The sequence below is a fragment of the Dermacentor albipictus genome, chromosome 8, assembly GCF_038994185.2.
Source record: "Dermacentor albipictus isolate Rhodes 1998 colony chromosome 8, USDA_Dalb.pri_finalv2, whole genome shotgun sequence".
Taxonomy (NCBI): Eukaryota; Metazoa; Arthropoda; class Arachnida; order Ixodida; family Ixodidae; genus Dermacentor; species Dermacentor albipictus.
Window position 1 is genome coordinate 27,974,761 of NC_091828.1, and position 25,347 is coordinate 28,000,107.

The 25,347-nt window shown below is 49.1% G+C and overlaps 1 protein-coding gene across 1 annotated transcript in view; it reads right to left on the reverse strand.

The window, feature by feature from the left end:
• Positions 1-25,347, reverse strand: part of LOC135905246 (uncharacterized) — a 100,713-nt gene that overhangs the window by 3,340 nt on the left and 72,026 nt on the right. The window contains exons 5-6 of the mRNA XM_065436254.1: positions 2,816-2,910; positions 1,723-1,939 (exon numbers count right to left, since the gene is read on the reverse strand). Of these exons, the coding sequence (XP_065292326.1) occupies positions 1,723-1,939; positions 2,816-2,910 (312 nt within the window). The remainder of the gene's footprint in view (positions 1-1,722; positions 1,940-2,815; positions 2,911-25,347) is intronic.

Genomic DNA, 25,347 nt, shown 5'->3' on the forward strand with positions numbered 1-25,347 from the left:
AACATCTTACTTAAGCTTGTTTTTTATTTTATTTCTTTTATTCTTTTCCTCCTCTTTTATGTTAGTCTTGCCTAGTTTGACAATATTGCTTACTGCCGATACATTGTTGTCTAATAATATCTTAATTTACTTATATCTGCATTTGATTATTTTTCATTTCTATAGTTGTACCAATGCAGTTGGTGTTTCTTGCTAACGTAACTTTTATGTTAACCATGAATAGAAAGCCCTGATTCAGTTTTTACTATGTAAACTTTTTCCGTATGCCTCTACTGTAAAGTATTTTTATGAAATGATATAAATTGATTGATTGATTTCAAGTTGGAATGTCCGCTCAATAAATGCGACCAATACTGTACCTTCTTGCACAAACATGACAGATACTGTCTCACACTGAGCAAAGTGCTTAGAATACTCGCGCTCTAATAACCACAGGGTAGCTGTCAAAGGCTTTCACGACTTAATCTTGATCGCATGGCTGATTACGCCGGAACAAGTTTGATCCCACCCGTGGTTACCTTAATGTGGTGTGCAGGACAGGGACACGTTCGCGAAGTTTACGTCTTGGTGTTTACTTGCGGTACAACGTGCCGTTTTAGATTATGGTCAGTGCACTTTCGACAGTACTATTCATAGTGCACACTAAGTGTTACAGATACCCGTCGTGGCGGCGCAGTGGCTTTGGCGCTGCGCTGCGAAGGCCGAGGCTGCGAGGTTGAATTCCCGGCGTGGCGGCAACATTTCGATAGGGGCGAAATGCAAAAAAAAAAAAATGCCCGTGTACCATACGTTGGCTACACATTAAAGAAACCCAAGTGGTCTAAATTTTTCTGAAGCACCACTCCGGCGTACATCATAGTCATATAGGGAAGACACGGGGAAGGCAGGAGATAGAAATTCAAGACGATGAGCACAACGAGAGTAACGTGACCCAAGGTGCAGCCTTGAAGAAGGCAAGTTCATTTGTCGAAACCTTGGCTCCTGCTCGCACCTTGTTCTCGTTGTGCTCATCGTCTCATAGTCATATCGTAATTATGGCATGCAAGACCACAAAGCTTCTTAAAATACTATAGGTAATAGTGCATTATCTGTAGTGTTTCAACTACATACGTATAATTTTCTTAATGACTCAAGTGTTGATAGTGTCCATAGTTTTGTCGAAAATTATGCATCACTCATGGTACATCCTCTGTGCACATTCACCTTGCACCTTGCATGTCATATATGTTGTCCGCCATAGAAATGCTGGTAACTTCAGCGAAGTTTGCGTGTGTATTACTCGGCATTCTCTAGATGCCACTGCAACCATAATCCTATTAGCGTAGATGCATGAAGCAACACTAAGTCGGAGGAAAATTACCGAGTGGGTTGCTCCGCTCTCGCTAGGCGCCAAAGCGATGGCGTGCTTCAGACAGCTCTGCGTAGAGGCGCTCAAGCGGCAGTGCGTATTCGCCGCAGCGATATTACTTGTTTCTATCTTCTTTTTTCGAAAACAGAGAACGGGGAGAAATGAAAGCAGAAAAATATGTGAAAACGTGGCGAGGCAATGTTAACCATCTGTGTGTTCTCAAGTGTCTGCTCATGGCTTCAAGATCGTTAATTAATGTTTTCAGTGAGAAGCACTGAACACCGAATTAGCGCTGAATTCTGAGGCGCCTTAAATACACCTCGCGTGGTTCTGCTTCCCGGTAAACTGCGGAGAGCCTTGCTTTGGCCACTTACAATTTCGAGTCTATCGATGTCAATGTTGTTCACCACCAGCCACACGAAGTCGTCGCCCGGCTGCACTTTGTTGAGTTGCACGTGACTAGAGCCGCTCGATATCGCGCAGTACTTCTCGCCAATAGAGACCAGGATAGTCACGACCTCCTGAGGGTTATTGTAGCTGGGGAATTTGTGAAACTCCGGGTCGCCAGACTTGTCCACACCGATGAGAATCCTGCAATTATTTCAAAGCACCACAGCAGATGTGGAGGTCAATCTCGCCCGCACATTCAGGTTTCCCTACATGAGATGGTCGACTCGAGTTTGGCACAGCTAGGCCGTGATGGTCGTCGCTTGTTCTGATATGTACGATCCTAAATGTCGTGATAAGGCACAGCGAGTAAGGAAACGGATTGTCACTCAGTTCATTTATGTGCACCCGCGGCTTCCCGTGTCTAGCTCTAGAACAGAGATGGCCTAATATATCCAAGGAACCCTTCGCGGTATACCCGTGGCAACCATTTCTGGTTGTGAATTAAGACAAACCTAAAGGATTGGTTGGCTGTTGGTAGGGCAGTAATTTAATTTATTTAGCCCCGTAATTTATTTCACGTTTGCGGGATGGAGGGAACGAAAACAGAATAGCTATAGTTGGAGTATAATGTCTTTCATAAGTGTCATTATATATTGAAGACTTCGGGAGCTTCCTTAACAACATCTATTTTTCCGTCTAAACGACGGCATATCATCTGTGGGACTGCTTAGATGGCGAAATAAGCAGAAAGGATGAATTACCCGTTCTGTAACGCGACACAAGTGATGCTTATGAGTAAGGATGTCTTGTTGCGGTTTCCGGCACTAACATTCACATCGACGTTAGCGTCTACTACCACAGCGCTCCAGTTCACGTAGGCATCCCGCTGCGCCATGTTTATGCCAGTCGCCTATCGGCATCGCATAAATAAATGATCGTGTGAAATCGACATCAGGTGGTTCAGCGTGTCGATTTCTAGCATTTAGAGCGATGATCCTCATGTGTGTTATCAAAGGACCATCCTGTTTTGGGTCGAAGGGTTGTTTTTTTACAGGTCACCAGTCCATGTTCACTCACCCGGAGAGAGCGCTGTCAATCTTCTTGTACTTTCCTTCTATAACGGCATAACCGCCGGCGCTGAGGTGACACACGTCTGCAAATTTCAGGCTTATCTGGAATGGACGACAGAAGATTTTCCCACAAAAATCACACTTTGAACAAAAAAAATGAACTCTACAAAGTTAGATTAGCATATTGGCAGCAGGCACTTGTTCTTGCCATCTACAAAGGGTAACACCTGCTGCATAATCAAGAACAGTAATGAGATTATCGATTGCGCTCTGTCTGCACGAGCGTATATGCTTGGTGTGCATGAATATACTGTTTTAACTCTAGTTCACGAAAATCTACTGCGACTTCTAAAGATGAAATTAAAAAAAAATAAACCTTCACACATGCCTACTGATATGGGCAACGCATGCATAAGGACAGATCAGCTGTGCAGCGAGTACCCACACCCTTCGGAAGAATAGGTTGTCTGCTGTGCCAGTGCCCCTAATCGACCCAAGAACTTGGAAAACTTCGCTATATCCAGGGAAATGACTTGGCTACACCGGAGCCTATGAAAAAAAGTTGCATTATATTACAGCTCAGTACACCTATGGTATGCGTTGTATTTCAAGTGACGTCGAATAAATTAGAGTCGAGAACTTGTGTGAAGCGTAATTATTGGGACTTTCAGAACGACCATTCACGTATAGTGCGATGCACATTTAAAGGGAACACTCAGGTGCGCAACTCTGACTTAGCTGGTACCCTAATTGTGTTGTAATACTTAATCGTTGTTGTCGCTGATGATCGTTCGGGAAGGCACTGCCGTTTAAAGCATATACTGTCGTTTATTCTTGAAGTTACAGTTATACAAATAAAGGTACTCCCTTTAACGTCTGAAGATCTCGTTAGAGCGGCCATTAATGGGTGCTTGCGGACCAGTTCCTCCTATTCGTCCTGCATCCGTCCGTTCTCCCAGCTTCCCACAGCACCGCCTACCCCCCGCCCGAGACAGTCGCCGCCCGGCCCCCACGGCAAGCTCAACCAAAGCCGTAAACTTGAGGAGAGTCTCGGGCTACGGGGAAGCGGTCGGCGGAGGGAACCGCAGTTCCGCTACTACGGTAGAGCATCTGGAGTATCTCAATTCACGATGCAAACAAAAGAACTAGGCAGACAGTATACCAGTGAGTGCAAATGTCCCAACAAGTGCCTGGGGAAGCAATGTCAGTACACCGCGCAGGTGCGCCGAAAGGATTCAGAGCTGCCATGTGCAAGTTATCTTATCTGCTTCCCATCTAGGCGATTGTATCGTTGCGAGAAAGGCAAAGCTGCACATGCTTTGCGCTCAAGTGTTCCCTTTAAGAGTTGACCCGTAAGTATCTACTCGAACAGACGTCATTGTGTGTCCATGTTAGCGAGCAGTTTCCCCTTTCTGACGTTGCATTTGAACGGCTTCGGTTCATTGGTCAGCCAGAAGGGGCCAAAACTGACAAACGATTCGCAGGTATCGCGCGTGGGCCTTTTGGCTATGATCAATATTTCCTACTATCTGCATGCATGTTCCTTCTCACTAAAAATGACTACAAACACAACAGCTAAACACTGCGTCCAAAAAATATTGTTGACCCGCTTTGAGGAAACCACGATTGCAATGAACTTAGAAAGTTCTTGTATGAACCTAAAAGTGCGTTTATGTTTATGTGTGCACAAGTGCCGCATTATGTGCGCTGGCAAAACGTTACAAAGCAAGTAAGAGAATCTAAGCTACAAGTTATAATAAAATAAACTTCCCGTTAGTTTCAGCGAGGAACAAAACACCTTTGCTTTTGCTTCTATTTGTGCCGCTCCTGTTGCTGTTCATACTAGTGCGTTTTTGATATTGTCGAACGTTTCTTTAAACTTATCAGCATTTAAATTTTTGCACTATTGTATCAGTGACGAAGGTCATTTTAATAATTATGAAGGCAGAAGCCTTAGCTCTTTATGATAAGTAATTAGCAAAGTTAATGACTGATTAGTGATTGAATTAAGGTGCATTAGGGTGGATTAAGGTGGATTAAAGTGTATTAAGGACTAAAGCGTACTAAGGGCCATCAAGGTGGATAAAACATAATTAAGGTGTATAATAGTGGATTAAGGTCGATTAAGGCTGATTAGGGTAGTTGAAGGATGATTAAAGTAGATTAAGTGCGATTACGGTCGATGAAGCAGAATTAAGGCAAATTAGCATAAATCAAGATCGATTAAGATGGAATGAAATGGATGAAGGAGGATTAGGGTGCACTAATGTGGATTATAGATTAAGGTGGATTAGGGTAAACAAATGATTAAGGTATATTAGGTTGGATTGAGATGGATTAAGTTACATTAAGCTGCATAAAGGAGGATTAGAGTGGATAAAGGAGACTGAAGGAGCATTAAGGTCGGCTAAAGTGAATAACGGCGGATTAAGTTAATTAGCGTGGATCAAGGTGAATTATAGTGGATTAAGTTCGATTAGGGTGGTTGAAGGAATATTAACGATGAATTAGCGTGGAGTAAGGTGAATTAATGAGGATAATGGTGGATTAAAGTGGATTAGGGTGAATTACAGAGGGCTTTGAAAGACTTTCGCCTTCGCGTCTCTTAGGCGATAGCTAGGATACCTGGAAATTTTCCACTCATTAAGGAGAGCAGCAAAATACTGCGCGTTTCTCCTAACAGACGAATCGTTAAGCCCGCGCACAAGGATTCCTTTTTATAGCGAACCTCTTTATGGCTAGGGTTCTGTGCAGTTTTTACGTCTGTCAACAAATCTGTGTGAGCAAAAATTATCTTCATGAGCAATGGCTCGTGCGACTGCTCGCGCGTTCGCCGTCGTCGTTGTTTTTCCAGTGCTGGCTCCTTTGCCGTTCATCCTGCTAGCGTTCCGATACTGCCTCTCCCTCTGCGTAGGCGTTGACGGCACTGGCCCACTGCCAGTCGGTGCGGTGATTTCGGTCTCAATTTGTCTGCCTCAATATACCGCGAAATGCAGACACCAATGTATATAACGAATATATAACAGGGGTGAACGCGGATGTGTAAAAATAAATGAGTCGGCGTACCTTTCGTCATGATGTCCAGCGATCAGGACAACAAATGTGTTGGTACCTTTGTCCAAAATTCTGTGTCACCTCTTTGGCGTGAGCTGGACACAGCTTCGCTGGTCATCCACCTTCACATAGTGCAATGGCTCACGATTCCTTCTTTGTTTTGCAAATCTTAGGGCGTTTGACACCTTGGACACTTTGCAAACTTTCTGTGTTGTCATGCATTGTTAAGTGGTGCTTCATGCACGACTCTACCAGCATAAACGGAGCGCGCGGCTGCCGGCGCACAGCGCCACCGGTGGGCGCTGAGTACATCTGGCTGATGCGTTTCTGTACAACATGAAAACGAGAGTAGTTGTGCGATACTCTGTGGCTCCATTTGCCCCTTCAGTGACCATCGAGCACTCACGGGAGGCGCGAAAAGCGCCTGCAGCTATGCTCTTCGAGTATCTAGTTTATATGGCTGAGCAATGTGCAGCCTCCGTCACGGCTGTCTAGAATTGTGTATTCGTGTGTTCAAAGAGAAAAATTCTTAAAAATCGACAGCGCAAAGAAAACGTTCAACGTGTGGCACTATATACCGGTTCCTGTGAGTCTACTTGATGAGCCCTAGCATCGTCTTTATTACCTGAATTATTCTGTCAAATATGAATTTTCTTGATCAGCAGCACAGCGCTCCACCGATATACAGGGTGTCCCACATAACTTTAGCCAAACATTAAAAATATGCAAACGCCACATAGCTAGACAGAACCAAGGTAACGTGGTTTGTCGACGCTTGGAGATAAAATGCACCCTACTGTTTTCAAGCCTTTTCGACAAATTGTTGCGAGTACATGGTTATGGTGGCGGTACACGGTTACCAAGCGGCTGGTAGAGTGTCTTGGCTTAGATGATGTCGCAATACGTTCTGATGATGATGTGTGGTGTATTATGGCGCAAGGGCCAGGTTTGGCCAAAGAGCGCCATGACAAGTGGTAATGTTGACGATGTATTATGGATGGCGTGCACAATGAATTCCTCATGGTAGATGTCACATGGCTGTAAAAGGGCCTAAAATCTGTAGCTGTAAGGGGCGTAGAATATATAGTTGCTCAAATAATGACGGTGACTAGGCAGTGATGTGGGCTATGGCAATGGGCTTTCGTTAAAACATTATGCAATAAAACAACACCGACACCAGAGTTTCAAGAGAGCCCTTGAATGCAGGGCTGTTAGTCATGTGCTAAACATTGCCTGGCCAAATGATTTTCAGGGTGTCGGTTTCGGCTAAAAAACCTAAGACTATTTGCAGTTTAAAAAATGGTTCGTCACTAAAAAAAATGCAGGATGGAGAGGTATATTTTCCCGATATGCAGAAGGGAAATACTTTTTCCTTTCTGTTTCTATTGCAGGGCACTGGACAAGAACATGGAGGACTGTCAGGCTATCGCCGCACCTACTACAAATAGGAGGATCCCCGCCAGTCAAGTGGTAAGAGTGAGTACTGTAAGTGTGTCTTATTCTTAATCGGCAAAGAAGTACTTCCTTGTACCGTGCTGTTTCGTCACTTATCCAATTCCGCAATCTTGGTTTTGTAATAAAATTATGTAACTTATTCAATGTTTGTGTATCCCACTCTGCTTGCCAATGATTCCTCAATTTGCGGTGCAGAAAGGGCTTTAGGTCTGTGGCAGGAATGGGGATATTTCCATCTGTGTCGCTAAAACTCACTGACGTAGCCTTTTCGTCAGCAGCTACGTTGCCTTTTGTACCTTTATGGCCAGGTACACAGCACAGGATAATCGCTTGGTTGCACATATATGCGGAGCATAACATGCTATACAGCTAATTAAAAACCGAATTTTTATGCTTTCGTAAGCTTATTAGGGCTCTCACTACACTTAATGAGTCTGTGAAGACAATAGCCTTAGTGATATTTGTGAGCCGTATGTGTTGAATGGCCTTAAGAATGGCGTGTGCTTCCACTGTAATGATACTGGTGTGTAGGTTTAGTGGTCCAGATGTTAAAAGTGAGGGTCCCAGAGCTGCGTAAGCAACACCAGCTGGAGACTTCGAAGCACCTGTGTAAAATTCATCACATGAGTACTTCTTGAGTTCCAGAATGTGCGAATATATGTGTGCCTCCGGGGCTCGTTTCGATATTTCTAAGAAATAGATGTCATATTGGATAGTCTGCCACTCCCAAGGCGGTGGAAGCCGTGCAGGAGCCATTAGGACACTGTGCAAAAGAGGGACCCCTGTTTTTTCTGAGTGCTTCCAACCGGAGGAACAGAGGAGGCCTGGTGGCTGGACGGTTACGAAAGAGCCTACCAGTAGACAAGTCGCATATAGTAGAATGACAAGGATGTTTAACATCTGAGCTAACTTTCAGGGCGTAGGAGAAAGTTAAATATGTCCTTTGGTAGTACAATGACTCTTCGTTTGATTCAACGTAGAGGCTTTGCACAGGGCTAGTCCTAAAGGCACCTGTAGCAAGCCAGCTACCTAAGTGGTGAATAGGATGTAGCATTTTCAGAGCACTAGGTCCGGCAGAATGATAGGCTATTGCTCCGTAGTCAAGGCGTGTTAATATTAGACTTTTGTACAGCTTTAAAAGGCACCGCCTGTCGCTTCCCCAAGATGTACGTGACAAGAGCTTCAGCAGGTTCATAGACTTGATGCACTTTGATTTCAGATACTTCAGGTGTGGTACAAAAGTCAGCTTAGTGTCTAAAAGGATTCCTAGAAATTTGTGTTCATGGCTCACAGATACCCGTTGTACATTTAGATCTATTGCGGGGTCCGCCAGTATGCCTCTCTTGCTAGAAAACAGGACGCATGTACTTTTTTGTGAGTTTAGCTTGAAGCCGTTTTGGTCCGCCCACTTAGATAATTTATTTATGCAAAGCTGTACTTGTCGCTAGCAGATACTTAGGTTACATAATTTGAAACCTATCTGGATCCACATATACAGAATAAAACATAGTATGTGTTATGGCAGTGTGGATTGAGTTCATTTTGACAATAAAAATAGTGCAGCTCAGCACACCACCTTGTGGAACACCAGCCTCTGGCGTAAATGGACGAGACGGAACGTTGCCAACTCTAACACGGAACGTCCGATTGGCGAGGTAACTCTGAATCAAGTTCAGCAAGTTGCCTCGAACTCCCGTTTCAGACAGGTCATGGAGGATACCAAAGCGCCAGGTTGTGTCGTATGCCTTTTCCATATCTAAAAATACTGACAGGAAGAACTATTTGTGGACAAAGGCATCACGGATATTTGTCTCGATGCAGACAAGGTGATATGTCGTGGATCTACCCTCCCTAAATCCGCACTGAAAGGGATTGAGTACCTTGTTGCTTTCAAGAAAATGGATAAGGCGATGGTTAATCATCTTCTCAAATAATTTGCATAGACAACTAGTCAGAACTATAGGCCTATAACTGTTGGATGAGGAAGGGTCCTTGCCCTCTTTGAGAACAGGGATTACGATTGCTTCTTTCCAGACAGAAGGAATGTAGCCGGAAGAGAACATGGAATTTAAGAGTGACAGTAGTGTTTTTTGGGTTTCATGGTGTAAGTGTCTGATCATCTCATACATTATTCTGTCACTTCCTGGAGCGGACTCTCTGCGAACTGTTGAGCGGACTCAACAGTTCAGTGAGGCTTGGAACTCAGCCATTCCAAATGGATGATTGTATACTTCATTGGATGTGCTTTTCCCACCCAGAGTCGTCTGTTCTGCTTGTAGCCAGAATTTTAGGAATGTATCTGTGTAATGAGATGTACCGGAAATGTGCTCGAAATGTGCTCCTAGACAGTCAGCCTGGTCCTCAAGAATATCTGTTTGTGTGTTTACTAATGGTAGAGGATGAGTTTCGCAGCCTTTTATTTTGTTTACTCTGTTCCAGGCTTTTCTTTCGTCTGTATATGAATTTATACTCGAGATGTATATTTGCCGGCTTTTCCTTTCGGCAAGGCGGCGCGTTCTTCTACCATCTGATTTTATTTTCTTGAAGCTGATCAAGTTCTCGGTAGTTGGGCAGTCGCGAAGGCGACTCCAGACCTAATGGTTATTGCGGGCTTCCTTACACTGCTCATTCCACCAAGAAATACGTCGTTTAGAGGGTGATCCAGCCGTTTGAGGGATACATATTGGTGCAGCATCAGTTATAAATGCCGCCAAATAGGACACTCTGTCATCGATTGAGAGAGTACAGGTACCATCCCAGGTCAAATGTGTCAGCTCTCTGTATCGTTTCCAGTAAGCACAGTCGACCTTCCAACGGGGCAGATGTGGAGGAAACTTGTCGCTTTTTGTTAATTTTAAGACAATTGGGAAATGGTCACTCCCATATAGATTTTCGATCACGTTCCACTCCAGGTATGGCACTAGTGTACTTAATGTTATGCTTAAGTCAATAGATGAGAACGTTTTGTTCGCCACGCTGTAGAATGTGAGTTCTTTCTTGTTTAGTAGGCATGCATTGGAAGACAAAAGTAAGCTTTCTAATAAGCGCCCTCTCGTATTACAACGAGAACCTCCCCAGAGGGTGTTGTGTGCGTTTAAATCGCCTACTACAATGTAGGTTCGGGAGGTTCTGCGATAAAGCTCTCGAATTCTGTTCTGGAAAGTTGGTGGCTCGGAGGAATGTAGAGAGAGCTAACTGTAACTAGCTTATCAAATAGCATGGCTCTGATTCCCACTGCCTCAAGGGGCATTTGCAGATGTAAATGCTTACAGGTGAAACCTTTATCAAATATAATAGCAACACCGCCTGACGAGGCGTAGGCGTCACTGCGATCTTTGCGGTAAATGGCATATTGTTTGAGAAAGCTAATATGTGAAGGATTGAGGTGTGTCTCTTGCACACACAGCCCTCTTGGATTAAACTTGCGAAGGAGTTCCTTAATGTCATCAAGATTGTGTATTAGACCTCTCACATTCCAATGCATTACCTGTGTGGCCATATTGGAAGTGTTTTATGGTGTGTGTCAAGAGATATCAATTAGGTTGGCTCAAGGGACCTTTCCAGGCCCCTTCATGCGGGGTATTTCTTTTTTGTTGGCGCGCTCCAGGGAGCAGCGTCGTTCCTTCGGCGTCTGACGCCGGAGAAGCTTTTGTTACATCCATCGCCTCGTCAGAGGCGCTGGATGACGTCCGCACGAGCTGTCTGCACGAGCAGTGGCCCTGGGACCGGCAGGCTCGGAGGTCTGCTGGCCCTTCGTGGTAGGGGGCGGAAGGGCCGTGGCTGCTCCCGCCAGGGGGGCTGATGGCGTAACCGCCGTCCCACTCCGTGTTACTTGCGCGGCCGCCAGAAGATGTAGCGCTGCCCCGCGGCACGCCACATCGGTGTAGGAAGGACTGGACTGGTTTTGGAGTGAGAAACGCTTACGTGCCTCTGGAAAAGGTAGGCTGAGTGTTAAATTCAGTTCTATGATTTGTTTCTCTTTTTTCCAAGTAGGGAAAGATCGCGAGTAGGCGGGATGATCTCCTTCACAGTTGGCACAGTGGTTTGTTGATGTACAGATGTCAGAAGTGTGTTCAGAAGAACTACACTTGGCACAAGTAGTACGTCCTCTGCAGTTCTGCGACCCATGCCGAAAGCGCTGACACTTGAAGCATCGACGCGGATTTGTAATATAGGGCCTGACGCGAAGCTTACAGTAACCGGTTTCTATTGTTTGAGGTAGGTTGCAGGTTCCGAAAGTAATAATTATGTGTTTGGTAGGTATTTGCTTGTCATCTCGCCTCAATGTTATCCTTTGTACTTTGACTACGTTCTGGTCTTGCCATCCTTCAAGCAGTTCCCTTTCACTTAGTTCGAGGAGGTCGTCTTCTGAGACGACCCCGCGCACTGTGTTCATTGATCTGTGTGGGCCCACTGAGACGGAAATTTCCCCAAATACTACAACTTTCGCGAGATTGTCATACTGCACTTTGTCGCGGAGTTCGAGAAGATCGTCACTCCCCATCGTCGTTACTTTATAGCCTGGGCCCATTGCTTCAGTGAGAGATTTCGCTACAACAAATGGTAAGATCATTCTGACTGTTTTCTTATCGTTCTATGTACAACGGTACTTTGGAATATTGGTACGACGGTACTATGTATGGTACTTTGGAAAAGATTGCCTTGGCTGCATGAAGAAAGCGAATGTTTCATCGGTGCGCCCCCTCTTCAGGGAGGGATCAGGTAGCTGGGGAAAGTTATTTGCCATATAGAGCAGGAAAATTCGGCGGCGATGGTGGCCACCCACCACCGATCTCAACAAGGGGACGCTACAAGGTTGGGAGAATACCTGCAGACGCCAGCCATGCATCGCCGCTATAACCTAATATATTGTTACGGTTAATGTTAAACCGGCTTTATTCAAGGGACGAGATTGATGGTAAAGTCAAGATGGCGTCCTGAGGCTGCACCAGCTCACGTCTTCTTCCTCTTCTCCTCGCCCGGCTCATGCCGTAGCAATCCCCGGTTGCCAGACGAAGCCCGCTGGGCAAGTCCAAATCACTCGGAAAGCGTAGGGTGATACCACTTAAGACGGGCAACATGTACTAACTGGGTCCGGCTAGACCGACGACCAGCCGACGTCAAGCGTGCCACCACGTACGCCAAGTCACTCAAGCGATCTACAATGACGAATGGGCCCGTATACTGGGGTAAAATCTTTTCGCATAAGCCACGTTTATGTTGCGGAGTCCACAACCACACAAAGTCTCCTTTGGCGTACGAGACACACTGGTGTCGGCTGTCATAGCGCTCTTTCGATCGGTCTTGCGATGCCACAGTACGAAGACGAGCGATAGGCCGGGCTTCATCGGCAAGACAAAGCGTCTTGGCAACAGAGTACTCGCTGTGAAAGTCAAACGGTATTATAGTGTCAATGCAGCTTTGCGTAAAGGAGATAAAAAGGACTGTAATCGGTCGTCTCATGCTTTGCAGTATTATAAGCATAGGTGATGAAGGGGAGTACGCGATCCCAGTCCTTTTTATCGCAAGATGCGTACATGGCCAGCATGTTAGTTAGAGATCTGTTCGTACGTTCTACAAGCCCATTTGTGTGAGGGTGATAAGGCGTTGAATGACGGAACTGCCAACTGCAGAGACGAAGCAGTTCTTCTACGGCATCCTCATCGAACTGACGACCGCGATCGCTAATGATCACACGGGGAGGACCATGTCGAAGAATAATGAATTGAAGCAAAAACGTTGCAACGGAAGCAGCTGTTGAAGATGGTACGGCCGCCGTTTCCGCGTAACGGGTCAGATGGTCGACACATACGATCACCCATCGGTTGTCGTTAGATGTTCGGGGAAATGGGCCTAAGAGATCGACACCCACTTGTTCAAATGGCAGGCGAGGCGGCGGCAGAGGTTGGAGAAGACCTGGCGGAGCGGTCGTAGGGTGCTTGTAGCGTTGACATTGTTCGCAACTGGCGACGTAGTGCTCGACTGTGTCCCGCATTCTGGGCCAATAAAAACGCTCCTGTGTCCGGTTCAAAGTTCTGATGAATCCTTGATGGCCAGAGGTCACATCGTCATGCATAGCTCTCAGTATGTCTTTTCGCAGACTCTGCGGCACCACCAGAAGGAAGCGTGCGCCTTTAGCCAAATAATTGGTCTTGTAAAGCAGGCCGTCACGGACACAAAATCGACCGGTGGCTCCAGGACGCGATGTGGCTACAAACAGAGGTTCCAAACTAATGTCATTTTCCTGCTCTGCTTTAGGATAGGATAGGATAGGGATAACTTTAATGAGGTGCCGGCATACGACGATTTAACGTGTCGTGACGCTGGCCAAGCGTCGACCCGGGGTTATACCCTACTCTGCACTAGCCCAGTTGGGCCCGTTTGTAGTGGGTCATGAGGCTTGTGCTTTTCGAGCGCACCCCGGGCCTGCTGGACGGCCCATAGTTGCGATTCCTTGTCTGCAGACTGCAGTGCACCTTGAAGTTCTGGCGGGTAAGTCCTGGAGGTAGCTGCCGTCGGGAACCTGGCACAGTCCCACATGATATGCCATTGGTCCGCCGGACCCGCCGCACAAACACCGCACAGCCCACTCGGATAGAGCTCTGGGTGAAGCACGTGCAGCATTGCGGGGGCGAGGAGTGACGCGGTCTGTATTTGTCTTAGTATTACGGCCTCCTCCCGACTGAGTGCTGGGTGGGGAGGCGGCATTGTCCGTCGAGCTAAGCGGTAACACTTGGTTACTTCGGCATAACTAGTCAATCTGTCCTTGGTTTCGAACCACCACACGGAACGGTCACTCTCGGGGGCACGGAAGGTAAGCGCTCGTGCCGCCGAATGAGCCGTCTCGTTGTGGTTCGGTGAGGATGAACATTCGCCGGCGTGCGCCGGGAACCACTTGATACGGACGGTGCTGCCGCGGTCTTTAAGTTGGAGCTTGCCGATGATGGCGGCCGCCGGCGCGCATATTCGCCCCTTGGCAAAGTTGCGCACGGCATTCCTCGAGTCGCTGAGCACGGTGCGACACTCGGCCTCGGTGATCGCCAGAGCGATGGCAACCTCCTCAGCGTCTGTGGCGTTCGTGCACCGCACGCTCGCCGCCGTTGTCTTGGTGCCGGTAGCCGCCGCAACGACCACCACCGCGAAGCCTTCCCGCTTGTATTCCGCGGCGTCCACATACCGGGCGTGCTGGTCTTGGGCGTGTTGTTCAGTGAGGGTCTTGGCCCGCGCCTGCCGCCGTTCTTGATTGTATTCTGGGTGCATGTTCTTCGGGATGGGGTCCACGTAAATGTGGGCCCGCGCCTCATCTGTGATCTCGCACGGTTGCCGGCTGGGAGCTTGGGGGCTGTAACCCAGGGACGTCAGTATACTGCGGCCCGTCTTGGTGGTAGAGAGCCGCTCGAATTGCGCGCTGAGCTGCGCCTCGGCTATTTCTTCTAGGGTGCTATGGACGCCGAGCTGCAAGAGCCGAGCCGTACTCGTGGTCTCCATTAAACCCAGCGCCGCCTTGTAAGCCCGTCTGATCAGCGTGTTGATCTTGGTCCTGTCAGTGACGTGCCAGTTAAGGTAGGCCGCAACGTAGGCGATGTGACTGATCACGAACGACTGGACAAGGCGCACGAGACTGTCTTCACGCATGCCCGCCCGTCGTGCAGAGACTCGATGTATGAGCCGGATGGCGTCCATTGCCTTGGTGGTAAGCTTGTTGATGGTCTCGTCGTTGCGGCCGCTCTTGTTGAGCAGCAGGCCCAGGACCCTGATCTTGGGAACTTCGGGGATGCATTGCCCCGATGCAGTCACAATTTTGATGTGATCACACTGCTTTAAAAGTCATGGAGTCTGGGAATGTAGAAGAAATGGGAGCAAAACAGTCATCAAAATTGTCTTCGTCACGTCACACTCCATCGTCGTCAGAGGAAGGCGGGAGAGACAGTCCGCATCTGCGTGGCGACGCCCGGACTTGTAGGAAATAACGAAGTCGTACTCCTGCAGTCGAAGAGCCCAACGTGCCAGTCGTCCACTAGGGTCACGGAGATTCACCAACCAGCACAACGCGTGGTGGTCAGTAATGATAGTGAATGGGCGTCCGTAGATAAAGGGCCGAAATTTGTGGACAGCGAAAACAGCTGCCAAGCTTTCTTGCTCGGTCAAAGTGTAATTGCGTTCCGCCTTAGTCAAAGAGCGACTAGCATAAGCCACAACGTGTTCAGCTCCTTGATGACGTTGCACAAGTACGGCACTGATGCCGATGCCACTGGCATCAACGTGCACTTCCGTAGGTGCAGATGCATTGAAGTGACGCAATATGGGCCCTGATGTTAGTAGAAATTTTAGCTGACGGAACGCGTTGTCGCAAGGAACGAAGCGCTCGAAACGAATCGTGGAACGAAGCGACGAAAATACGAGCACAGGTCCAAGGCAATCCTCAACTCCTGCACTGACTTCGGTGCTTCGAAGGAGCTGACTGCCTCAATCTTCCGTGGATCTGGCCTCACACCTTTTTTGTCGACCACATACCCAAGTACTAACGTCTCGCTTTCTCCGAAACTACATTTCTTGGAATTTAGGATCAAGCCGGCTTGTTTGACACAATCCAGAACAAGATTGAGACGGCTGTTATGCTCACTCAATGTGCTGCCAAAAATCACCACATCATTGAGGTAGCACTAACCAATTTCCCATTTAAGTCCTCGGAGGATAGTATCCATGAATCGTTCGAATGTTGCTGGCGCGTTACAAAGGCCGAAAGGCATAACGTTAAATTCATAAAGACCGTCTGGTGTCACGAAGGCCGTTTTCTCCTTATCATCTGGGTGCATGGGTATCTGCCAATACCCTGATCCCAAATCCAGTGATGAAAAGTAGGCAGCGGAATGTAGACAATCGATGACATCATCAATTCTAGGAAGCGGATACACATCCTTTTTGGTGACCGCATTCAGTTTTCTGTAATCAACACAAAACCGCCACGATCCATCCTTCTTCTTTACGAAGATTACTGGTGCTGCCCACGGACTAGAAGACTCTTGAACAACACTTTTCCGTAGCATGTCTTTCACCTGTTCAGCAATAACTGTCCTCTCTGTTTAAGAAACGCGGTAAGGCTTTTGCCGAATGGGGTGCGCAGATCCGGTGTCAATTCTGTGGCGAGCACGATAACGAGGGAGGGAAGCCTGCTTGTCGCCTTGTGTGAAATCGAACACAGAAAGATGTGCCTACAAAACTTGTGCGAGAGCGCGGCGCTCATGTGAGGGCAGTGCCTTGTTGGTCATTCGTAGGATCTGCTCTTCAGGAATGATTCGTTGGGGATCGCTAGTATGAGACTGCTGCTCCTCGCTTAGAACTGTAATGGAGCTGTATGTAAGCTCGTCAAATTCAGCGAGCTTCATATCACGCGGCAGAACGGAGGGGACGCAAAAACAACTGAAAGCCCACAAATTTGAGGCGCCATTCACTACTCTCACGACAGAGCATGGTACAAGTACATCTTTCTTTGCGCAGCTCGACGTAAGTAGCTGGACTTGCGCGTCAAACGATGAAAGGTCGGCAGGAGCGAAATTGACAGGGATACGTGACAGCGACCAAGGCGGTAGCAGAAAATCGTTCCAAAGAACACTATAGTTTTTCACTGGTAAGGATGTGTCGGCAAGGGTGGCTAGAAGCGCGCTATTCAAAGTAATTTTTCCTGTGTCACAGTTAACGGATGCACCACAATGCTGAAGAGAGTCAATCCCGAGAATCACATCATGAGTGCATGGCTGTAGTACGAGAAATTCTGTTTTAAGATCTTCTCCTCCGAATAAAGCACTTGCAACACAAATACCAAGGGGAACTAGGCACTCTCCACTGACAACACGAAACGTCACACCATCATTCCGCGGGAACATAACTTTCCGACCCAGCCTCTCTTTGAAAGTCACACTCATGACGGAAAAGGTAGCACCAGTATCCACTAATGCTGTTGCAGGTATACTATCAATTAACACACGCACTTTGTTCTTCACCATCATCATAGGCAGAGGAGTATTTCGCAGAGACGCAGACTGTCCGGCGACCTTACCTCCATCGGCCGCGCCGGCTAGTTTCCCGACGGCGGTGGAGCCGTAGCACGTCGCCGTGGTGACGATGAACGGCGTTGGCGACTGATTGGGGGCGTCAGGCTGCGGTCTGAAGCTGGCGAGCCACTCCTTCTACTATGCTGACGGAAGGTATTCCGAGGTGGCGCGCCTGTGGTGTTTGCAGGGTCTATCGGCCAACGGTCGTCATAACTATCACGTCCAAAATTAGGCCAAGTTGGTGGTTGGCCATATTTTGTCTGTCGGCGCCGGCGACAAAAACGAGCAATGTGTCCTGAGGCGCCACAGCTGTAACATACGGGCGATGAGCGACCGACGTTGTATGCCTCAGAGTCAAGCCTGGGACGCTGCGAATAATAAACGCGATCTTCCGAATTCCGATTCATGGCGGTAGCTCGACGAGTTCGTTGATCGTGCGTCATGTCGTCGGGAAAGGTACGTCGGTGCTGTCGCAGCTGATCGACTCGACAGTCTGCAACGCCTGGCATGGCAGACAATGCTGACACAGCAGATGCATGTTCTTGAGGTTGGTTGGAAGCGCAACCAAGCTGTTCGACATCCACCCCTTTGGTGTGTCGTTCAAGTTCTTCGCGGACAATTTGCCTTATAGTTGCCGCAAAGTCAAATTGAAAACTGTAGTTGTCGTTTTCGACAACGCTTGCCACCGTTGTGACATTTGCTAGTTTGCAAAACTTTGGCGTGATACGGCGCAGCTTCAAGGCCTCAAATGTGCGGCAATGCTTGATGAGGTCGGCGACTGAGGCGAGACTCTCTTTTCCGACTAAATAATTGTAAACATCCTCGGCTACGCCTTTGAGAAGGTGTCCAACCTTGTCCTCTTCGGATATTAGAGGATTGACAGTCTTACAAAGCTTCAGGATCGCCTCTATGTACGTAGTACAGGTCTCACCTGGGACTTGAGCGCGCTGAAGCAATGTCTGCTCCCCCCGCTTCCTTTTCGTGGTGGAATCGCCAAAGCACTCTGTGAGGTGAGTAACGAAGCTGTCCCACGTTGTGAACGTATCATCACGGTTCTCGAACCACACTAGCGCAGTGTCTGTGAGGAACAGAACCACATTGTCGAGCTGAGTCGTGGAGTTCCAGCCGTTGTATATGCTCACACGCTTGTAGTTGGTGAGCCATTCCTCCACGTCCTCGCCGAATTTTCCAGAGAAAGGGCGGGCTCCATTTGATGCATCCAGGCGCCGGTTGTTCACACTGGAGCAGCCAGAGAAGGCTGTTGGTCGCTGCTGTGGGACATTGGGATCTCAAGTGGTGTTGGAGGCAGTTGAGCGAGGCGTCGGCTCCGGCGTGGCACTTGCTGCAGCAGCTCCGTCGTCTTGGTCGAAGTACCCTGCACCTCCACCAGAAAACTGTTACGGTTAATGTTAAACCGGCTTTATTCAAGGGACGACATTGATGGTAAAGTCAAGATGGCGTCATGAGGCTGCACCAGCTCACGTCTTCTTCCTCTTCTCCTCACCCGGTTCATGCCGTAGCAATATATACTCAAGATTGGATATATTACACATGGTTAACCCTTGCTGCCAGGAAATACGGAAGTAATAAGAAGTGAATAGAAGACAGGAAAGATGGAAAAGTGGGAGAGAAAGACGAAGATTGGAGAGGAGGACAGGAGAGAGAGAGAGAGAGAGAAAACATTTATTTATCATCAGTTTGGGCGACTTCCTCGCAGGGTGGAGCCCTTATTTCAGGGCCCCATTGGCTCGCGCCACTCCGCGTGCCCGCCGGATCAGCCGTCGCTGCTCTTGCGGGTCTGAGCTGGTCAGCGCAGTCTCCCAGGAGGAAGGGGAAGGTGAAGGAATAGGGGAGTAGCCCGGAGGGTGTGGGCATTCCCAGGTGCAATGGTATACTGTGGGTTTTGCTCCACAATAGGGACAGTATGAGGGATAGTGTGTGGAGTGGAAGAGGTGAAGATAAAAGAGGCAGGGAAATGAATTAGTTTGAAGTTGTCGCCACGCGACGGCATCTTCTCGATTAAGGGAATTATGTGGTGGAGGGAAGTGTCTCCTGGTGTCTCTGTAATATTGTAGAGTTTCAGTGTAGTTCATTGGTTCTGTCGGTGCGTCGTCTGGGTTGGACAGCTCTTCCAATGGCGCCCGGTTAGCGAGCTCTCGGGCTACCGCATTAGCGCGTTCATTACCATGGAGAGAGGCGTGTCCAGGTGTCCAGACGATACGCACCCTGTGTAACGCTGTGGGGTGTAATGATGTAAGGATGCGGTGTGTGTAGGGTGTCACCTTCCCTTGTGCCAAAGTCCTGCAGGCGGTCTGAGAATCTGTGACCACTGTGACAGGTCCATCCGGCGCCGGCATGGTTGAAGCGTGTACGATGGCTAGGGCAATAGCAGCCTCTTCCGCCGTGCCACTGTCCACAGTGTTGAGCGTGGCCGAAGCTCTCAGAATGTCTGCACTATCTAGTACGACCAGACATAGGGCGCGTTTCTGTGGGTAGCGGGCCACGTCGGTGTATAGTACTGGAGTGTTTGATTTGTCATCGCCAAATCGGCGAGCCAGGGCTTGTGCTCTTGCCTTTCGTCGACCTTTATGACGGTCAGGGTGCATATTCCGGGGAATTGGGGCCACGTGAATTTTGTTGCGAATGCTAAGCGGAAGAAGTGTGCGGTTTTCCTGTTGTGGTGTTCTTGGTATTTGGTATCCTAGCCGGGATAGAATGTGGCAACCTTGCATTGTTCGTTGCAGACGTTGCAATTGGCTGTTAAGATGACCTTCAACTAGTTCGTGGATGGTGTTGTGCAGCCCCAGCCGTAGTAGGAGCTGCGTAGACGCATGTTGGGGTAGTCCCAGCGCTGCCTTTAGTGCCGTACGGAGGAGGGTGTCCATCTGGTGCATCTCAGTCTGAGTCAGATTGTGATAGGGGAGGTGGTAGGTTAATCGGCTAATTATGAGGGCTTGCATGATTTGGAGTACGTCTTTTTCTTTCAGTCCTTGTCGGCGGTTTGTAATGCGTTTTATCATGTGCGTTATTTGGGTAACTTGTTGGCGGAGCACGTGTAGGGTATGTGTGGCCTTCCCGTTGTGTTGTATGTGAAGTCCTAGCACACGTAGTCTGTCTACCCTTGGAATAACGTTGCCATTGAGATGCAATGTGATGGCTGGTGGAATATCGGCCTTGTTCCGTTTTTTTAGTACAAGCAGGAGCTCCGACTTCTCAGCTGCGCATGTGAGTCCTCCGGCTGTTGCATAATCCTGAACTATATTTACGGCTTCCTGTAGTGCATCTTGAATGGCGCCGTCTGACCCTGTGGTCACCCAGATTGTAATATCATCGGCGTACAGGGCGTGCTGCACGTTCGGGAGTTTGTCGAGGAGCGGTGGTAGCTTTGCCATCGCCACGTTGAACAGGGTGGGTGAGAGAACCGAACCCTGGGGAGTCCCTCTGCCGGAAAGTTTTATGATATCCGACCGAATATCACCTAGGCCGATGGTGGCTGTTCGGTCAGATAAAAAGGCTCGGACATAATCATAGATGCGCTTTCCGCATCGGGAGAATGCAAGGTTGTTTAGAATGAGGTCATGTGAGACGTTATCGAAGGCTCCTTTGAGGTCCAACGCCAGAATGGCTCTTGTTTGAGCTTTACTTGGACCATCCACAACATCCTCTTTAAGTTGTAGGAGTATGTCCTGCGCAGACAGACCTGGTCGATAGCCGAATAAGGTATTGGGAAAGAATTGGTTCGCTTCGAGGTGAGGCTGGAGGCGATTTAGCACTACGTGCTCGAAGAGTTTGCCAATACACGAAGTCAAGGAAATGGGTCTGAGATTTTGGAGGGACAGTGGTTTCCCGGGTTTCGGAATTAAGGTGATATCGGCGTGTCGCCATTCCTGTGGAAGCGTTCCGTTTTGCCAATTGTCGTTGTAGTATGCAGTGAGTTGCCGTATGGACTGGTCGTCGAGGTTGCGTAGCAGTGCATAGTGAATGCCGTCTGCTCCGGGCGCCGTGTTTCGTCTTATGCCGTGTAGGGCTGCCCTCACTTCTGTCTCTGTAATGTTGCCGTCCAATTGTGTTTCTTCCTCGTGTGGATACTCTTTGTACTCCGGTCGGTGGCCTGTAGCAATGTATCTTTGTTGCAGTGTTTGGAGGAGCGCGTCATCATTCATTTGTTCTTTGTGGATGATAGTGCGGACTGTGTTCGTTGTGTGCGTTTTTGTGTGCGTTGGGTCGAGTAGTGCTCTGAGGAGAGACCACGTTTTTGAACTACTTAGTGTGCCATTAAGGCGGTCGCAGAGGTTGTGCCAATTGCTATTAGTGAGGCTGGTGGCGTATTCTTCAGCTTCTGCTGTGATCCGGGCGATTCTTTGTTTCAGCCTACGGTTGTGCCTCTGCCTCTTCCATCGTTTCGTCAGGCCTCTTCGAGCATCCCAGAGATGGAGCAGATGTCTGTCCACATCCGGTGTCTCCGTTGTTGCAGTAATTTGCTTAGTGGCGGCTTTAAAATCTGCTTGTACCTGTTGTGTCCACTCGCGTAGAGATGGCGGGTCGTGTTGTTCAGATTTGGTTCTGTTGCGCCGGAAAGTGTCCCAGTTCGTTATTTTAATTGAACGTTCTGGGGTGCGTGTGGCCGCCAGTTGGACGTCTGTGGCTAGAATGCTGTGGTTACTGCCCAGATTCTCCATTAGGTTGTTCCAGGAGCATTTAGTCAACCCCTTGACCATAGTTAGGTCAGGGCAGGTATCCCTGCTTACACTGTTACCCATTCTGGTTGGTTTGTCAGGTTCTGTCAGCAGAGTGAATTGATGAAGGTTCATGGCGTGTGCTAGACGGCGGCCTTTTGGAGTTTCTGTTTGGTACCCCCAGGCTGGGTGGGACGCATTAAAATCTCCCAAAATAATCAATTTTTTCGCTTGTTTACTGGCGGCCGAAAAGAGCTGTCCGAAGTCGTCTCGTCGCGATTTGGGTGCACTGTAGATATTAAGCAAAAACAAGCTGGTTTCATATCGATTCCTAGGTACAATTTCTAAGAGCACATGCGGGATGTGGGAGCTGTCGAGCGTGTGCTCGATCACTGTGATTTGTTTGGACACAAGGGTGGCAGCTAGTGGTTGTTTGGTGGTGTCATGCTTGTCGGTGTATGTATTGTATCCAGTGAGTGTGGTAGTGCAATGTACTTCTTGAAGTGCTATAACGTCTGGTGGGTGAGGACGTGTGGCTAGGAACTGTGTGAGGGAACCCTTCTTCCTTCGGTACCCTCTGCAATTCCATTGCCACACCCGGAAGGTGGTGGTAGTGCGCCTTTTACGTTTGCTGGCCATGATTGGTTGATACCGCCTCGCTGGTGTGGGCAGGTGTTGTTGTACGAGCCGGACGGGTATAAGGGTGCGACCTTCTTGGTTCTCTAGTGGCGTTAGTGTCATGTGGAAGTGAGTCGTTTTGCTGGTTGAAAGTTGAGCTAAAAGTTGCACTGGTGAATTGTTTCATGTCAGTCATGGCTTGTTGTATGACCTGTTGTAGCATGTGCTTGACATCAGCCATGATCTCTTCCTTCATTTTTTGCATCTCCGCTCTTAAAACAGTCGCCATTTCCTCTATCATTTCGCACACTTCTTGTTTGGTGCAGGAATTGTGAGGAAGTTTCTAAGGTGCGAGTGTGTGTGTCTGGGTGAGTGAAAGCGTCGCTGTGGGAGACAGTTTGTTTTGTTTGTTTGTTTGCTGTGCGGACGGAGGTGAAGGAAGGGAGGAGGAAAGAGGGGGAAACTGCGCTGACCAACTCACCGCTGTCGCCTTCCTGGTGAGATGGTCGGGCGTTTTCGTCCACGCGGCCTGAGGTTCCTTCGGTGGCTGTTTCTGCTGCGTCAGGCTGCGGCTCCCAGATCGGCTTCGACCACGTGGTTGTTTCTTGTCCTTGGACGGCATGCGGACCCTGGACCTACTGCGACTTTGGGACTGGCTGTGTCCCCGGGATCGGTAGCGAGGACGACCACGTGTTGCATCAGTAGTCGCAGGTGCCGCACCGTTGAATGTCGTTACCTTGCTAGACTTCTTGTCTTGCTGGAGTTGTTGCTCCGCCATTTTCTGCTGCTCTCGGAACACGTGGCTTTTGTTAAAGGGTTTGCGTTGCCTTACAGGACATCGAGAGTCAGTGGCGGGGTGTTCACCACCACAATGAAAACATTTCAGCGTGCAATCATGTCCTTCGGAAGGGTTGGAAGTTCCGCACGCAGCACACCGGGGTTTATCCGGGGTTGGGCAAACATCTGCTCGATGACCCGTGGAGAGGCACACGGTGCACAGCTGCTGTCGGGGTTTATGAATGTAGCACCGGTATTCTGCTCCGTAATAGTAGATGTACCGGGGAACCCGAATGCCAGAGAACGTGATGATGGCCGTGGCTGAATTTCCCATCATTCTTGCATGCAGGACCTGAGCCATCGGTGATCGGATATTTGTCATCAGCGTTGTCGGGGTTGTGTTCTTTTCTATGCCGGAGATGACTCCTTTGCAGGAAGCATCCGGAGCAGCCACATAGGCCTGAACCTCGTACTGCTTGTTTTCCAGGCATATAGACTTGATCAGCTGCAGTCTTGCCGCTAGTTCTTCGTCCGGTGTGCTGACCACTGCGACGTTCTGCTCTCGGCGTATGCGGATGGTTAGCTGGTGGAGCGTGCTCTCGTTTAATTGAGCCGCTGTGCCTATAGCTCTGGCTATAGAGTGCTGCGGCCACTCACCGAGATTCAGTCCATCTCTCGGTCGGAAGACCGCTTTCAAGTCGTCGATCGGTAGCGGGGGCAGCTGCGAGCTCTTATTGCGCAATGTCAGATGCAGGTGGTCCTGCTGTGCGGGTTCGGTATTGGGTGGTAAGCTCGACGTAGCTTGGACCTGTTTCTTGCGCTTTCGGGCCACGAGAAACCAAGTCCCGCCTTCGTTGTCTTGAGTCGGTTCTTGATCCATAGCGGCGGCTGGTGTGGTTTCATCCAATGCTGCAGCAGGCAGGGGGTCTCGGGCAGCCATCGTCACGGTAGCAGTGCAGTGGGCATGTGCGGCACGCGATGCTGTCGCGCCGTAATCGCGGCACCTACGTTAGGCCTAGCGCTGCGGCCTGCTCGCCTCGAAATGTCCAAGGGCCGAGGTCTCACCGGATCTGGCAGATCTTGGTCTCAAAAGATTTCACCCGTTAAGAGCCGTCGACTGGTGGTAGTAAGCACGTTGTAGAAACAAAAGATCAGCTGTGAGGTGTTCCAAGAGCCGGAGCTCATTCGGAGTTCGTCCTTCACACGCGACTTCACAAGGCGACTGCCGATTTCCTCCAGGTGGGTCAGTCTGGAGGTGCCGTCTATGTCAAGCCGAGGCCGAAGAGGTGTGTCGCCTGCGCCGGGATGCCTTAATGGTCCAAACACACAGCATCGGCTCAACCTCCAGGATCCCCTTTTCCCGAGACACGGCTAAGCCGCGCACGGCTACACGCGGTAGGGTCCAACCCTCGTGTGCTCGGGTACGTGGTGTCGCAACACACCAAACGCCTGCTGACGCAGATGCCCCTGCGGGGATCGCAATATATTCTGCATCCTGATCGTAGCATGTGCAACATACGAGGGCAGTGTTGGCCCGCTTGCGGGAAGCAGGCTGAACCGTCAAAGCACCAAATGCCAAACAGCGCAAGCGGCTGTGTTCTATCTCGTTCACTTAATCGGTCACGCACAAAGACCGATATGCGATCTTTCTTGGGGGCCGCCGGTTACTTTCAGCGGTGCATCCTTGGGTATTCTGAAGTAGCTAGCGCTCTGGCGGATGCTCTTCGAAAAAGGGAGCCACGGAGTGCCCTCTGGGACGAAAAAAAAAAGGAATCTTCTTTCGACGCTCACGCGCTGACGAGTCAGCCCGTGCTAAGATCGCCGGACTTCGCGAGGAGATTTGTGGTTCAATGCGATGCGAGCGAGGCATGGGCGTCGTGCTATGCCAAACGGGAGAGAGCGACGAG